This window comes from Microtus oregoni, unplaced genomic scaffold (assembly GCF_018167655.1).
Source record: "Microtus oregoni isolate MIOR12 unplaced genomic scaffold, Mior012 000000F_ref0000247, whole genome shotgun sequence".
Classification (NCBI taxonomy): Eukaryota; Metazoa; Chordata; class Mammalia; order Rodentia; family Cricetidae; genus Microtus; species Microtus oregoni.
In genome coordinates this window covers 81,873,672-81,891,032 of record NW_024543059.1, presented here as the reverse complement: position 1 = coordinate 81,891,032, position 17,361 = coordinate 81,873,672, and the positions used below count along the sequence as shown (strand labels likewise).

Below are 17,361 nucleotides of genomic sequence, written 5' to 3'. Positions count from 1 at the left end.
CATGCTAGGCCAGCACTGTCACTGAGCTCCGGGCTCTCTAAGTTGCCCAGATTGGCCTTGAACTTCCCATCCTCCTTGCCCTTTCCATGATTCATGTTTTAGCTTTTATCTTAAAAAATAAATGAAATCTAGTATAGTTCATGTATTGTACATCAACCTTTATCTTTTTCTTTCTTTTTACCTCACTCTCTCCCACTTTTTATACTTTGCAGTTGGCATTTATCCCCGGACTTTCATTTTCTTGCTACACCGCCTAACAAGCAATGAGGCTGCCGGAGGCCCCCACAGACAAAGACCCTTTCCCCGTTCTCCCTCCACCCCACTGCTTCTCACTCCTAACTGCCACTGAGCTCGACCTGCTCATAGGAATCAGCTGAGTTTCTAGGGCCCACAGGCACAGAGTACAGGCCCCATACATGTGATTTACGTGATAAATGTTGCCTCCTCTCATCTCACCCCACGTACAACTTTTTATAAAGAAGCTTTTGTTCTTTAAACTTCTGAGTTCCCGATTACAGGCACTGAATTTAGGAGAAACCAAAATGTCTGGAGCCAGGAGGCCACAGTAGTTGGGAAGTCGCACCACAAACTGCTGCGGTAGCTGGCGCAAGTCAAAAGGATGGGTTTTTTAAGCTGGTCCCATTTGAGAGTTTGTCATTAATAAAATTAACATTTCCAATTCCGTGCTAGACCGGGAGTCTTAGGAGTCTGCACTGTCAGGGTCCTGACACTGAGGGACCAAGGGGCAGAGCATCAGCTGGAAGGCTCCTCATCTCTCTCTCCCTAGCTTCTGGTATGCTTATTTTCAAATCAGTGACCATCCCTTCCTGGAGAGAGATCCCAGCAGGAGCTGCTTGGCTGAGAACATCTTCTGGCACTCCGCCAACACTGTGAAATCAAGGGAAGACTGGACAACGCACACTACCCCCCTCCCCCGCAACAGTTCTATTTTTAAGCTGGGGGGGGGGAGCAGAACTGGGACACCTGCCAGACTTCCCGGGAAGTCAGGTTCTTCTCACCTCCAAATCAACAGTCCACTGGCCACAGGGAAATCCTTGGCTTGCAAGGGTGGCTGAGGCAAGACTCAGCTTCCTACCTTCCGCATTCTTTTTCCATTCTGTTCCCCACAGGAAAGTATTCAGTGGGGTCAGAGAAGCTGAAGAGCCACTCAATGGACTGAGAAGACTTATTCCATTTAGCTGGAGAACTAGAATCAAACCCCAGCCCCAATTCTTCCTTTAAACGCGTGTATCACATTCTATTGTGTGCACGGGTTTGTGTGTGTTTTCAGAGCTGTGAGTTTTCTCGCACGGCTGGTCAGTCCCAGTTCTCATTAGTGACCTTGGTTAAAAACAAGGTAGCCCGGCCAGGCCAGGCGTGGCAGTGCACACCTTTAATCCCAGGTGGATCTCTGAGTTCCAGGCGTGGCAGTGCACACCTTTAATCCCAGGTGGATCTCTGAGTTCCAGGCAAGGTGGTGCACACCTTTAATCCCAGGTGGATCTCTGTGAGTTCCGGGACAGTCAGAACTACACATTAGAGAAACCCTGTCAGCCAGGCGATGGTGGCGCACGCCTTTAATCCCAGCACTCGGGAGGCAGAGGCAGGTGGATCTCTGTGAGTTCGAGACCAGCCTGGTCTACAGAGCTAGTTCCAGGACAGGCTCCAAAGCCACAGAGAAACCCTGTCTCGAAAAACCAAAAAAAAAGAGAAACCCTGTATCTAAAAAGAAAGGAGAAGACATCCTCTTCAGCTACAAATTCTATACAACAGGCATAAGAATGCCTACACTGTAGGCGATTGTATAGTTTAAGCGAGGAAATGCCTTAACTGTACCTATTAGAGTACACAATACTACAGCTGAGTGTGGTAAACCATTTAATGGCCATTGATCACTTTGTAACGTGACACCACCACTCTCAACCAAAGACAGAGCCTGCCTCTACCTTCACCCGTGGGGCTGCAGCAGAAGGGAGAACGCGGTGGTCAGAGAGCAGAAGCAGCTCTCCCAGCAGCCATCTGCCCTGCGTGCTCCGACCGCTGTGCTGGCCACGAGGCCCTGAGGAGGAAACTGAGGCTGACCATTGCCGTCGGCAGCCAACCCTTAAAAACTAATGAGTAACCACAGGAGCAGGCCTTCTGGAATCTTCCAGCTCCATGACCCTGAAATTAATGCACACACTTCCTGAGTCTGTACCCCGCAGAAGAACTGCCTAGCCACCCGCCCCCATTTCTCAAGAAATAAGAAAACATTGTTTTAAGATTCTCAACCAAGAATGGTGATCCCAGTGTGGTGGCCTGTGCCTGTAAACCAAGAGATTGGAAGGTGGAGGCGGGAGGATCAGGAATGCAAGGTCGTCCTTGTCTACACAGAGAGCCTCTTTCAAAACAAAATAAAATAGGACTTGGCTGAGCACAGTATCACGCGTCTTTAATCCCAGCATGCAGAGGCCAGCCTGGTCTACACAATTGTTCCAGGCCAGTCAAGGATACAGAGCGAGACCTCATCTTTAAAAACCAATAAACACCAGTGCTTTATGCTAGAAATCCTTTCCTTAGCAAGAAATGTCACACCTACTTCTCTGACAGAATGAATGATTTGGGTCTGCATCTAAATCCTTCAGTACCCAAGTCCTTCTTTTTCTCCTTGGCCTAAAAGCCCTGAAACTTGTCTACCTTACGAACTGACCTGAATTTGATAGTTTAGATAAGGAGACTTCTCAGCAAAGAAAACAATAGCACACAGAGACAGCCTATAGAATGGAAGAACATCTCTGCTAGCTATATTCTAACAGGACATTCAATCGAATATATAAAGAACTCAAAAAAAAAAAATCAAGCACCAAGAAATCTAATCTATAAATGTGCAAGTGAATAGGACAATTCTCAAAAGAAGTACAGACGGTCAGTAAATACACAGGAGACACAGGAGTCGCATTTGGTCACCAAGGAAATGCAAATCAAAACTCTCAGGAGAGTCCCTGCTCAGCCCAGTCATTAAGCTATCATCAAGTAAACAAACACCAAAAGGTAGTGAGGGTAGGGGTGACGTGGGAGTAAGGAACTCACTGCTGGGGGCGGGGGTGTCAATCAGCAAGGCCACTAAAAGAATCAAAATAGAACTACCACCTGATCCAGCCATATCACTCCTGGGGACACGCCCAAAGGAAATCAGCATCAGCGGACTGGAGAGATAACCTGCCTGTCCGGGGTGACAGTCACAACAGCCAGCACGGGATCAACTGAGGTGGTGTCCATCAAGAGCACATGAAGAACTTTAGACAGAGCTCTAGGAAGCCACAAAAAGAACAAAACTGCCATTTGCAGGAAATGGGTAGGGCTACAAACCCACCTTGCGCGCTTTCTCTCTGGTGTGGAATCTAGTTTGCTTTTGTTTGCTTGTTTTGTTTTAATGTATGTGACATTACATTACAGGGGAGGGGGAAGACTACTTGGAGGAAAAGAAGCCGTTTCAGGACGGAAACAAAAGAGGAGGGTAAGTGGGGAAAGTGAAAATTTTACAAATATTACATATTTTATCGAGTACGGAATCTACAATTTATAAACATATAAATAAATGGTGACCCCATTTTAATTAGCATGCCGTACCATGGGCTTCGTTTCAACACCTCCATCTAGGCATATCATGGGACTTGGCTCACATTCACCTCCCTGTATCTACTCTTTTCCTCTGCTCCATCCTCCTGGTCCTAGAAACAGGACTATCTGAGAAAAAATAAAATTCTGAAAACATGAAACAAGACAGCCAAGGATCGGATCATAGCCATCTTAGGTAGCCTTTCATTCTACTACCTAAGGGCCCCTTAACATTGCCCAACGTGCTGAGCACAGATTTTCTCACCTCTTCCTCTGAGACTGCCTTCACCCAATACCAGCTCTAGCTGCACTATTAGCCAACGAAGTTGATAGTTACCAACCTGACTCAGCCTCCAGTGTGGAACCGGTCATCAAGCAAAGTGATGTGGTTTTAGTTCTCGTTTTGTTCTTTCCTGCTGAGAACTGGCTGTCCTGGAACTCACTGCACAGACAAGGCTGATCTTGAATTTATAGAGATCAGCCTGTGAGAGTAAAGGCGTGTGCCACCACACCCCACCGATGTGGTTTTGTTTGTTTGTTTGTTTTTGTTTAACTACAAATCTCGCGGTTGAATTCCTGAAACACAGGGAATCAAGCAAAAGGAAGTTAGCGTGGCCCACAGCTGCCACTGCCACGTGAAGGACTGTCCCGAAAGCTTGGCTGAATGATGCAGGCCTGTAATACCAGCTACCTGAGAGGCTGAAGAGGAGGGCCACAGATGGGCCCTGCCTGGGCTACAGAGATCTGTGCTAGGAAGCTGTTACTGAGACCAGTATTTGGTGGCTGCAGTTCCAGAAGCTAAGACCCCCTCACTTCTGAGGAGTCACTTCCCCAGCTTTACGAACTAGGGTCAGACTAATGCATTCAAATCACATACTTGTACTGCCTAGTGAAGAAACTATCCAGAGCCGGGCGGTGGTGGCGCACGCCTTTAATCCCAGCACTCAGGAGGCAGAGGCAGGCGGATCTCTGTGAGTTCGAGACCAGCCTGGTCTACAGAGCTAGTTTCAGGACAGGCTCCAAAACCACAGAGAAACCCTGTCTCGAAAAAAAAAAAAGAAACTGTCCAGGAAGACTATCACGTTGCTATTTATTTTGGTCATGTGTCCCTTTAGGTCCTGTTAAAGCTATTTCTGGGTTAAGCCCAAGAACTTACACCTCACCCTACTGACCTTTTACGGAGCGCCCTGGCTAGCACCAAAGAACTTGATCTGAAATGGCCTCGGAAAGCCAAGCCACATGGTTTTACTGTATGAGGCACAAACGGTTGGTTTGAAAAGAGCCCCTGCAGGTGTGGTGTTGTTGCCTTGATTAAAAACTCGAAGGAGAAATGCATCTTGTGTAGGTACAGGGGGAGGCGGTATCACATATGTGTGAACGTGTGTACGGATGCCAGGAGTCCACATCCAGAGTCTTCCTAAACCACTCCCCACCTTGTTTTCAAAGACAGCACTGCCCACTCAAACTGGAGCTCAGTGATTAGCTAGACTAGCCCGCCAGGAAGTCTGGATCCTCAGAACCAAGAACAGACAGAGTTCTCTGGTCTCCCTGCCCAGTATCCTGAACTGAGTTACAGATCAATTCTTTTTGGCTACTAGAGTATTATAAACCAGAGCTTGCAGCAAGACGAGAAGAGGACTTCGAAGAGTACAAGGTGGCCTTCCTCACACTTCAGTGCTTTTATGTTTTGTTTTCCCCCTGAATTCAATTTATGTTGCTATAGTGTGTGTGTGTGTGTGTGTGTGTGTGTGTGCGTGTGCTTGTATGTGTTTGCGTGTATTCAAGTTGTCCCAAATCCCTTCTCCTCCCAGTTCCAATGTTGTAACTGAACCTAGGGCTCTGACGTACGCTAGGGAAGCCTACACCGCTGAGCTACACCCCAACCCACCTATGTGCTTCTCAGTCAATCTATTTATTTATTTACGGCAGGGTCTCATGAAGAAGCACATACTGACCTCCAGCTCCTCCTGCAGCAGAGGCTGCTCTTGAATCCTGACTTCCTACCTCGGCTTTCCACGTGCTATGATTATGGGCGTGTGTCACAGCTGCTTTCCTCCTCACCCACTTTTATTTTGAGACACAGGTCTTACTAAGTTGCCAAGTTGCTTCAAACTTGGAATCCTCTTGCTTCAGACTCCTAAGCACCTAACAAGAATCTACCACAAATGGTTGGGAAAACACTGGCTATTGTAGGCCATAGAGGCCATGATCAAGCCCTCCAAATCCACAGTGTCTCAAGGTTTGTTTCTAAGATGTGAATCTAGGAGTTGCCTTTGCTTCAGGGATCGGCCTTCCCTCCTGGCCTTCCAGCTCAAACTTTATCTTTCCCTACAGCACTTCATTTTTCTAAAAAACAAGTAAGAAATCTTTCTGGTAACACACAGGCTTTCTAGAACATGAAGAGTAAACCTGGAGAGTCAGCTCAGCTGGTAAAGGGCTTGCTGTGCAGTCCTGAGGGCCAGAGTGAGTTAGGATCTCCAGCCTCCCACTGTGTGGTGGCTCCCACCTGCAGAGACAGGAGGATCCAGGGGCTCCCTGGCCAGCTAGTCTGGCCAGCACCGAGCTCCAGTTTCTTAGGGTTCTTTAAAACCAAGGTGGAAAGAGCCAGGGGGCGGAGGCCCGTGATTAAAGGCCATACCTTTAATCCCAGTCTGCAGAGGTAGGTGGATCTCCATGAGTTTGAGGCTATCCTGATCTACATAGTGAGTTTAGGACAGCCAGGGCTACAGAGTGAGACCCTGTTTTAAACAAACAAACAAACAAGGTAGAGAGTGACTGGGAAATACATGGATGTGGATTCCTGGCTTACACACACACCTACACATACATACACAACAAATAAAAAAAAGACAAAGGATATCGCTTAATCTGAGCAAAGCTGTAATTTTTATGAGTCTTTTAAAAAGCATTAGCAGGGGGCTGGAGAGATGACTCACCAGTTAGGAGCACTGGCTGTTCTTCCAGAGGACCTGGGTTCAATTCCCAGCACCCACATGGTAGCTCACAACTATAACTCCAGTTCTAGAGGATCTGATACCTTCACACCAATACACATAAAATAAATTATGATTATTAGTATTATTAGTAGTAGTAGTGTTTCAAGACAGGGTTTCTCCGTAGCTTTGGAGCCTGTCCTGGAACTAGCTCTGTAGGCCAGGCTGGTCTCGAACTCACAGAGATCCGCCTGCCTCTGCCTCCAGAGTGCTGGGATTAAAGGCCTGCGCCACCAACACCCAAAGTAAATTTTTAGAAAGCATTAACAGATTACAAAATTTGATTAAATTCTTCATGGGTCCCAATACTTTTACGTGTATTAGAACAAGCATGTTAATCAAGCAAGACCAGTTTTAAAAACTGTGTCCCTAACATGCAACACTCTGTCTAGGGGTTTAGATTTAATTTAAAAAATTAAAAATTCATCAACTAAAATTCCTTTTTGCTGCCATTCCAATAAGTAAACTAATACCAATATGGAAGGCATTCTCAATACTGTCAAATGTGCTCTCCTTTTCTTTTCCTTTGTAGGGCTGGGGGCTACATGGAGAGGCTTACAGGGCTGTCTCCCCCTTCTGGGTTCCTTCCCAGCCCCCAAATATATCTCTCTATGGATTCAATGGAGAAAATGAAGTAAAATTAATTTGACCAAATAGTTTCTCCTTATCCCCTCAAACTGAAAGTTAAATGAGAACCAAAATAGACACCTCATTAGCGTACAGTTGTTTCTAGAATACAGGATCCAAAATTGGGCTCACAAGAGTTGCTGGACAGATACCCAAAGCTGGGGGATGTGAGAGAGAATAGTAGTGAAACCAGAAATGAAAGCGCCTTGGACAAATGCCAGGCAGATTAAAAAAGGGTGAAGTCAAACACCTAAAAACATCAACTGCGGTAAGAAAGGCACATAAGGAATCCAGATGGTCCCAAAGGGAGATCCCCACTAGGTCGAAAGTCAATGACAAAAGCAAGCGGTCACCAAGCAACAGGCTAGGGTGGACACCGATGCCGGTGTACTTCGTTTCGGTAGGTTTTGTTTTACCACCTGGTAGAAGTGTTCAGGGGTTAGGTGTTGGGAGTCAGATGTTAACTGTTACGAAAAGGGAAATCAAGAACCTAAGAACAGTTTCAGCTCTTAGCCAACTCCAGGGCACACAGCAGAACTAGCCGTCTGACATTGGGTAGGGCAGAAACCTGAATTTGACCATGGATCATGAACTAGACCTCTGAGGAAGTCTTGGTCGCCTGGCTGGGTAATAAAAGAGAATGAGAATACTGTTCCAATTCTTGGTGAGGCGAGCAGCCAACTTCTCACTGAGTTCAGTGGGCAAATGAGGCTTAGAAACAACACAACACACTCCCTGAGCTCTGCTCAGAACTCTCCAAAGCCAGGAAGTAGGAGCCTCCTACTCATCCATCCCACATCCAAGCCCCTGTGCTCTGCTAGGCGGTCCACAGAAGTGGACCTGACCTAAACCCATCAGCTACTTGTTCTCGGCATTGGTTCCCCCACTTACCCTACAGAGAGAAAGCTACTGGCCCAGAGAAATCTGCTTTGAAATCCAAATGCAACTTCCTTTCCGCACATCTTCCTCCTAGCCCTTCAAAAGCAATGGCTTGGCTTTGCGGTGAAAGGAAACAAGCAGAAAGTCCCTGTAGGCATATGCCCATCCAGCTGCCTTTTTATCTATATGAGTCTCGCACCCCTCACAGACCAGATGAGTTCCCACACTCCCTTCTGTCCCCACTGACAGATCCAGACAGCTCCTCCAACATCTCCACCTCCAACCCCCGCTGACCCTCGATAAACCTGGTTTTCCACTGTTTAAACAAATAGAGGACTGGAGGTGAGGGGTTCCCTGAAATGCAGACTAGAAACAGAGTAAGACGAGAAACTTGTTTCAGATACTCATCTGCTTAGGCATGTTCTGGGTCTCAAAGTAAAACTGCACTTTCTGACGTCCTAGCCCCAAAAGTTTGGAACGTGGCTTCAAACAAGCCTGGGACATTGGTCCCATTGTTTAACAGCTTCTTTCTCCCACGTGACTCAAGCTCTGATCAGATATGCAGCTATCTTCTCCCGGGACTATCTCCAAAAACACTGGCCTCACACACTGCTTTACAAACTCTTTACGTATCCATAGGATTCACCATCATTTCATCATTTATGGCCCGGCAATGCTACAGCATGCATGGGCAGCCCGTTTACGGTGGTTCTTTAGTTATTCCTATCCTGGGCAGTCCAAATGCCTGTGTTATTGTTTTACCCAAGATTCCAAGTTTCCACAGTCTTCCTTTACGCTGTCTATCCAGCACTTTTGGGGCCTTGCTCTTCACCTCCCGTGCACTCCTCCAAGCAGTGCTATCTTCGGGTATCTGCCGTCATTCATTCTCATAACATGGCCGAAGTATCTCAAGCGCCGCTGCCATATCCTGTGTACCTCTCCCTCAATACACCCATGTTATCTGAACAAAGAATCCCCTTTCTTGTTTTTTTTTTTTTTTTTTTTTTTTTTTGTGTGTGTGTGTGTGTGTGGTTTTTCGAGACAGGGTTTCTCTGTGGTTTTGGAGCCTGTCCTGAAACTAGCTCTTGTAGACCAGGCTGGTCTCGAACTCACAGAGATCCGCCTGCCTCTGCCTCCCGAGTGCTGGGATTAAAGGCGTGCGCCACCACCGCACGGCAAGAATCCCCTTTCTATTTATGCTTTATCCTAGCTTCTCTGGTCAGGGATCCGCTGGCTGCATGTCCAAGGCCTTCCAAGGAGCAGCAGGCCTTGGAGCAGCAGGGCTCCGTTTCTCCACCTTTCTTTCATCCTTTAAAGAGAAACACGGTCAAAGTACCTTAGGCTTCCTTAAAAAAATCACCTAGCTTTCCTGACGTGATGTGTTCACAGAAATAGTACCGTGGAGAGTGTCAGATGAATATAGCTTTCCCGACCACCCAGTTCAAGTTTGTTTGCCATCCCAAGGACAAACACGCGGTTACTCTGCCTCCATACTGCTCTCTCATTTCCCCTCACAGGGCAAGCGGAAGTAGGGAAAGCACCAGGAAACTGCACTTGGTGGGACACCTTCCTTGCTTAAGGACTATGGCACAAGCTATCAAACTTAACTCTCCTGACTTTACCCTCCAGGTTTCCCTTCCTTGTACATATACCCACTACTCTAATTAGGCCACCACCGTCCTCAAGAGAACGGCAGTTTTCCGTATCTCAGCGTAGACAGCCCAGGCTTCTTAACCTCCCACACCATACTCAAGCTCAAATGACTCTTTAATCTGTGAGACAGAGAATATTAACTTGGAAGCAGGTGAAAGGAGATTTGAGGTCTGAAGGGGTTCTTATGAACTAAACTGTGTGGTGTCCTCTAATAAATGCCGGGCTTTGAGAAGCATGCAGACACGACAGGTCTCTTTTGGAGCACCAAGGGAGGGGCGTGGACAGGTCTGATGGCTATAAAGCAGCGGCCCTTGATGGTGAGGGACTATAAATCCTCAAAGAATGACAGCACAACCTCAAGCCTACTCCACTCCATCTTTGCACCCCGGAGCCTCCCACGTCCCTTCAGAAATCCAGGCTCTTTTGCCCCATTAGTTATATTAGTCCAGGAAGGTGGCCATCCCTGCCAACAGACTACTTCCTCCTTCCCACTCCTTGGCAGGGAGTGCTCTTACCTAGCTGAGCACTCAGTGGGACCTCTGAGAACTCAGGGATCCCAGGGCCTCTGTTGGTAAGCCAATGGACTCTCTCCAGTGGAGATTTCAGAAGACGACCCAGGACAGGGAAACTCTGGCTTCTTTACTCTGTGGGTCTAGTCAGAAAACCCTTAGCAAAGGACCATCTTCTCTGGTGACCGATGTTTCAACTCTCTGACAACCATCAGCCCTCGTCCCTTCCAAGTGATTTCAGGACTTTAGTGGTGAGACCCATAATTCTTTTCCCCAAGTGATGAAGGCTTTTACTTGGAAGGAACAGAAACACAAAGCTAACAATAATGACTAAGCAACTGGGTCAAAGGCATCCAGCCCAGACAGATAAAATGCAGGCAAGATGACACAGTAAAGAGGCAAACACTGGACAGAGGCAGCGTGGTGAAAGAGGAGGAGTTGCTGGGATTCAGAAGAAGGATAGGAAGCCCCTTCAAAATAAATCCTCTGGGCGTAGGAGAGGGGAACTCGGGCGAGCTAGCCTTTCAAGTTTGGCATTGTAGGTTTGGATTTCAAATTTAGTGTTATCCACACAGTTTAAGGAAAATAAAAGAGAAAAGATCTTGAATCTGATAGATCACTTAAAATAGGGAAGTGGTACTCCTGAATTTATTGACTTAGGAGCTACTAACAAAGGTAAGGCAGTGCTCTATCTGGCACCACGTGTTCATACAGACGCATTTCACTTCAAAACACTCCCCATCCAGGATCCTTTCTTTTTTCAACTTCTTGACCATGTAAAGGCTTTCCTAAATAAAATGACAGACTTGTGTCTACTTGACACATTAATTCCCACCATCCACCCAATTCGTCCACACTGCCTCCAAACTGATGTTTAAAAATTAATTCAAACATCAAAGATCACTTTTTAATATTTTGAAATTTTACATGCCCGCTACCATTGACTTGCAAATACAATTGAAAACAAACAAACAAAAATCCACAGGCCAGCAAGTGACCCTTAAGTGAACTTAAACAACTCAAAACTACTTCCACACAGGCTTCCCTAACACCTTGGAAAGGTGGGAAAATAAATACTGGCATTAGACTTCGTTTCCTAACAGGGTAAACGAAGGCACTTAGTTTAATCAATTTGCCAGGGGTTATATGGCTGGAAAGAGAAACCAATTCCCCCTCCAGTAGACTTCAGCACTCAGGGTGGCTAAAAATGGGGACCCCCCCCCTCCTTGAGAGCTTTAGGGGGTAAATAAAAGCTACTAGTTTTAGAAAGAGGCTGGGGAGAATGGGGGATGCCACTTGATGCGTCCGACTGTGAGCTGATCTCTTGCAAGAAAGCGTCCCCTGCAGGCCCAGAGGTTGCACCCACCCGTTTTGGGCTCAGACCCCTTAGGCGCCGCTAGCCAAGTCGGAAAGCCAGGACCGGACCGAGCAGCCCGGCAGAGCCGAGTGGATCTCGGGGTGGCGCGGGGGCCGCGGGCCGGGGACACCATCTGCTCCAAGCCAAGCGGCGCGGGGCCGGTGACAGGAAGGATGCTGCGCCGCCGCACACCTGCCAAAGCCTCCCGCGCTCTCCCACCCGCCTCGGGCGCCCGAGCTCGGCCGCGCTAGGCCGGTGCGACGCGGCGCCGTGCCCGAAAGCAGCGCTCGGCGAGGCCGCCCTCCTCCCGGATCCCGTCCAAACGGCGTCACCTGTGCCGGGTCCCGGGATGAGTCGCGCGGGCGGCGGCTGCGCGGAGCCGGGAGAGCGCAGCGGGGTTTACAGGCGCCTGGTCATCCGGCCGGGCCGGAGGACTGCGCCGGCCGGAGCCACGCGCGAGATGCTCGCGGGAGCCGGGGACGCCTGAAGGAGCAGTCGCCGAGGCTCGCGCCGCCGCTGCCGCCGCGCCCGCCCGGACTGCGGGCTCGGGTTACCGCAGAGCGGCTCCTTAAAGGGGCCGCGGCCGCTCGGACTCGGCTGGCGCTCGCCTCGGCTCCGACCCCAGGCCAGAGTGGGCGGGGCCCGGAGGCCGCGCGTGGGGCCCACCTCCCCGCGCTGGAACTTAAATGCTGCGGGGGGCTCGGAGCCGAGAATTGCGGCGGTGGGGCTGCGATGGGATTCCCGAGAGCTCACCCTCGGCCCGGGTGCTGTGAGTGTGCGGTTCGCGGGCTTTCCTAGCAAGTCACAGACCTCACAAGTGGGGAGAAGTATGTGAGTCCGCCTCCGCGGCGGTCAGCGCCCCGGCTCGCCACGTAACCAAAAACCTTTTCCAATGATGAATTCTGCTTTATATGCCCAAATACCGGGCAAATGATCGGCATGGTTTGCTTATCGGGAAGGGGATGAAAGGGCAATTGCTGATTTTTTTTTTTCTGCCACGTCTGACACGGACAAAGTCGAGCCCCGCCCCGTTCTGGTTTGAGGCTGCAGGTGCGTGCCAAAGCAGGTAGGAGGCTTGTGTCTGGAAGAGGCGTGTTGTCTCCGAGCAGCCTCTTCCCAAACCCCTGGAGAACACCCTTGAAGGACCGCAAGCAGTCTAAAGAGTGTAGTGCCTGCCTAGCATGCCCAAGGCCCTGGATTTGATTTCCTTGTAACAAAAATGGATACAATAGCAATCCACTTACATCCGGGACCCCTCTGCAGTCAGGGTGTTTAAGTAAAACTGGACTTTTTTTATACAGGCTGAGTATCCCAAGTTGCCAAGTTCATAATCTGAGCTTTCTGGCCCGCTGTATCAACCAGACAGAACTGCCTAGAAAAAAAAAAAAAACACGAAGTATATATAAGCTGCATAATTTGCAAAAAAAAAAAGCAGTCACAAGTCCAATTTTTTGGAAAGAAGTAAATTCTAAATAAATAGAATCATTTGGAAATTCCACCACTAATGACATAGGGCAGTTTGTGAGGAAGACCTACCAATAAAGCTTACGTATTTGACCTAATATGTTCCCACACAGCAACAGAACATGCACAATACTCTCACACCACATCTGTATTTAGATGCAATGGGAAAGGAATAGAACTGAAATCCTATTTATTACATCCTAGAATTCTTTTTCGTGGGGCTGTTTTCAGCTAATTGGCCTCACCAAAGCTCAATTTCTTCATCTATATAAATGGAACAGAAATTCAGTCATTTCTGAAAGCTTCCGGTCTTGGCAGAACCACAGAGGGAAACCTCTCTCTCGGCTACAGGGTCAGAAACGCAACCCAGGAAAAGACCACGTAAGATAGTCGCCACGTTCTGCCCAAGGCTCTCAGAGCATTCCAGGGCAGCCGTGCTGTGCCCACACCTGTTTCATCACAGATACTTCACAGCCTGCGTGGCCCTGGACTGTTTTGCTTTGCTCCATAGCTGCTTCGTGTGTTCACGTAGCTATATCATAACTCCGAGGGCCCATGATGGTCACAGGCAGCTATCTGTAGAGTCGGTCCAGATAGGACAAATTTCACAGTGCTATCTCAGGGCTCCGTCATCCACAGGCCCTCTCCTGGCTTATCATTGCTGGTTGTCAGTTGCTCTGTTCTGCCCTGATAAAGGCACCATCATTACCTTTGACATCTGTAATTCTTTGACTCCAACAGTAATAACCAAGCAAGCCAAGCAAACACACAGGAATACACTATACTTGATGCCCTACTGTTCCTTCATATTAGGCCTCTATACATGCATCACCAAACTGCAAGAATGCATTGAGATTACACAGACTCAGTGACTATATTAAGGACAAAGACTGAGTTCTGAAAAGAGTTCAGAAAATACTAGTTGGGTCTCAAAACTTATTTTTCTCCCTCTCCCCCCCGAGACAAGAGTCTCAGGTAGCCCAGGCTAGCATCTAATTCATAAAAGATCCACTGTAATACACTCCCAGCTTGAATGTTGAAACTTTTAAATTAATTTAAAAAGCAGTGACTTTAGGAGAGAATATCAACTCTATATTTTCTGAAATTTTTATGCAATTTAACTTCTTTAAACAGTTCATTTCCTTTAGTCTCCCTTAAATCCTAGTTACTCTTAATGAAACTTCAACGTTCTGTGTTTAACAAAGAGGACCCTGAGAGAGACAAACATGGATCTACATAGAAAGGTGAAAAAGACAAGATCTTCTGAGTAAATTGGGAGCATGGGGGTTATGGGAGAGGGTAGAAGGGGGGGGAGGAAAAGAGGGGAGCGGAGAAAAATATATAGCTTAATATAAACAATAAAAACATCTATTTACTATAGGAAGTCCTTCTACATTTTTAATGTGTTGCCTCAAGGCTAAGTTGCACTTATACTTTTTTTTTTTTTTTTTTTTTTTTTTTTTTTTTTTTTTTTTGGTTTTTCGAGACAGGGTTTCTCTGTGGTTTTGGAGCCTGTCCTGGAACTAGCTCTTGTAGACCAGGCTGGTCTCGAACTCGCAGAGATCCGCCTGCCTCTGCCTCCCGAGTGCTGGGATTTCTTATACTTTTTGATCATAAAAATGGCTTAAGAGAAATAAAAGTATCATCTACTCTTAAAAAGAATACACACACACACACACACACACACACATATATGTATATATATATATATATAATTCCCTTAAATGATGTAAATTTCCCTGATGAATTAGTTTCCAAAAAAATCCTTATACTTCCAAATAGAGCTGATTGTAAAATAGAGGCTGGGAATGACTGTTTTTAGAATAACAAGGTAGGTCAGGAAAAGCTATCCGAAATCTGCCTCAGTTCTCCTCTGACTGTGAGAGAGATGGAGGCTAAATGACCAGGAAGCTTTGGCTGGAGCTGAGGATATGGCTCAGGGGCAGAGCTCTAGCCTGGTATGTACAAAGGCCCTGGGTTCATCTGCAGCAGTAAAGGTGGAGGGAGGAAGGGGAAAGATGAGAGGGAGTATGGGGTGCAGTTAGTAATAAAAATGAGTAACTGCTTTAGAATTTTTAGTATATCAAGACTTTTTCTGATAGATATTATGAGTATTTAAAAGTACTTTCAGAGGCTGGAGAGATGGCTCAGCAGTTAAGAGCACTGCCTGCTCTTCCAGAGGTCCTAAGTTCATTTCCGAGCAACCGTATGGTGGCTCACAACCAGCTGTCATGAGGTCTGGCGCCCTCTTCTGGCCTGCAGGCATACAAGCAGACAGAATACTGTATACTAAATAAATAAATAAAGACTTTAAAAATGTACTTTCACGCCTTTAATCCCAGCACTCGGGAGGCAGAGGCAGGCGGATCTCTGTGAGTTCGAGACCAACCTGGTCTACAAGAGCTAGTTCCAGGACAGGCTCCAAAACCACAGAGAAACCCTGTCTCGAAAAACCAAAAAAAAAAAAAAAAATGTACTTTCAACTGTGTTTTAGGAAGAAACTATTTGAAGATATTAAGAAAAGTTATCCCTATGGGGGTGACATTCTGGATAACTTTTGGGTTCTTTTTGCTTACATTATGTGTTTTTCTCCCTGGATACATGTATATTGCTTTTGTTTACAGTTTAATTCTAATAAAATTAATATACATGTATATATGAAAATCTTAAAGCTTCTTAAAGCTTCCAGTAAAAGCCATGGCTGCCCACCTCTCACCGATCTTCAGCCATTCTTCAAACCCTGCTGTGAGTTTCCTATTTTCTAATACTATTCCCCTGCAGCTTCTTGATTTTCAGTTCTAGACATCATCAATTGACATCTCGTCACAGTATTGGAGGATCTAGCACCTTCCCACAAACACCATTGCCACCACATCCCCCAACACCTGCCCTGCCCTTGCTCCTAAATTAGCCTCATCACAATTGATAAACAGTAATTAAGATTTACGTAATCCTGACCTGGTGAAGGGAAGATATTGCCAAATCAAGTAGCGTGCGTGTTAACATGTCTTCAATGCTCCCCCTCTGGAGCCAATAGCTGGCCTTGCTTTTTTTTTTTTTTTTTTTTGCTTTGTAGAACGTACATCTAACTTAAATGCTATCCACATGTTTTAACATTTCCATCAAATACCCATTGGTAATGTCTTCCAAAACCCAAACATGTCACTTTGACTCGACTCTCATTTTGCTGAGGCACTGACTCAGTGGTGTCTTCGAAGGGATACTCGGGAAACAACACAGTCAGAATAACACTGTCTTTTTCCTGTTCTCCCAGGGATGTTGAAACAGCTGGTGCCTCCACAGTTCCTATGCCTCTTTGACTTTTTCTTCCTAGACTTTCCCATTATGCTTGAAAGTCTGAAACATCCCAATAAAGTATTTTATTTACAATGGGTCTTTTTCTCATTGATTACATTGAACAGTAGGGGTTTCCATCTGACCTACAATTTTTCATTTCCTTGAAGTTCTTGGTCGTAGTAGTGAATTCTGGGTAGTAGTTGCATGTCTATTTTATTCCCTAAATGTATTGCTCTCTCATCTGATTCTGAATCCAGCACTCAAAAAGCTGGGTGTGCTGGCACACCTGCAACCTCAGAAATGAGGGGAGGCAGGTGGATCCCAGAGGGCCACTGGCCATCTATTTTAGCAAAATGGCAAGCTCCTGCTTCAGTAAGAGACTGTGTCTCAAAACAAAGTGAGGCAGAGAGCAGTAGAGGAAAGACACCCAGCTTGACCTGACTTCTGATTCCATTTGCATGTGCATAGGTGAGCACACCTACACACAGAGATAGTAAACACATACACACACTCACACACAGTGGTCTACTTGACCCACGTTCAGCTCTTGGACCCCGAGCCCTTGGACTTTTCCTATCAAAATATGGATGGCTCCTAGAAACCAAGACTATCTACACTTTCTTACTTTGATATTTACCTCACAATTTTGCAATCACCCTTTAACTCAGTTCATTTCCTCCTAATCCAGGTGATGACCTAACTCACTGCATCTTTCCTGTTCCCAAGACGTATCTGATATCAACGCCACCGTACAATAGCCATTAAGAATTCTGTTGAGCTTCAGGCCTACATTCCTAGTATGCTGCTGTGTTTTCCCAGATCCACCACGGTAAAATATAAAATACATTGCCTCTCTTCTCCATATTCTTCATTCTTCCACCCACATGCTACTCAGGTCCAACGCTGGTTAACTTCCAGGACCAGATGAGATGGAATGCATTCAGGGTGGCATGGTGGACCAGATGAGACGGGTGCATTCAGGGTG

At 46.8% G+C, this 17,361-nt stretch overlaps 1 protein-coding gene across 4 annotated transcripts in view; it reads right to left on the bottom strand.

Moving 5' to 3' along the window:
* LOC121443043 (TLC domain-containing protein 4) overlaps nucleotides 1-12,570 on the bottom strand; it is a 53,204-nt gene extending 40,634 nt beyond the window's left edge. The window contains exon 1 of one of the 4 annotated variants that reach the window (XM_041644820.1): nucleotides 12,426-12,570. Coding sequence is in view for 1 of the 4 variants with exons in the window: in XM_041644759.1 (XP_041500693.1) it covers nucleotides 3,939-3,969 (31 nt within the window). In the remaining 3 variants the exon portion in view is untranslated. The other 3 variants (XM_041644943.1, XM_041644877.1, XM_041644759.1) reach the window with 3 other exon arrangements.
* Nucleotides 12,571-17,361: the final 4,791 nt, after the last annotated feature.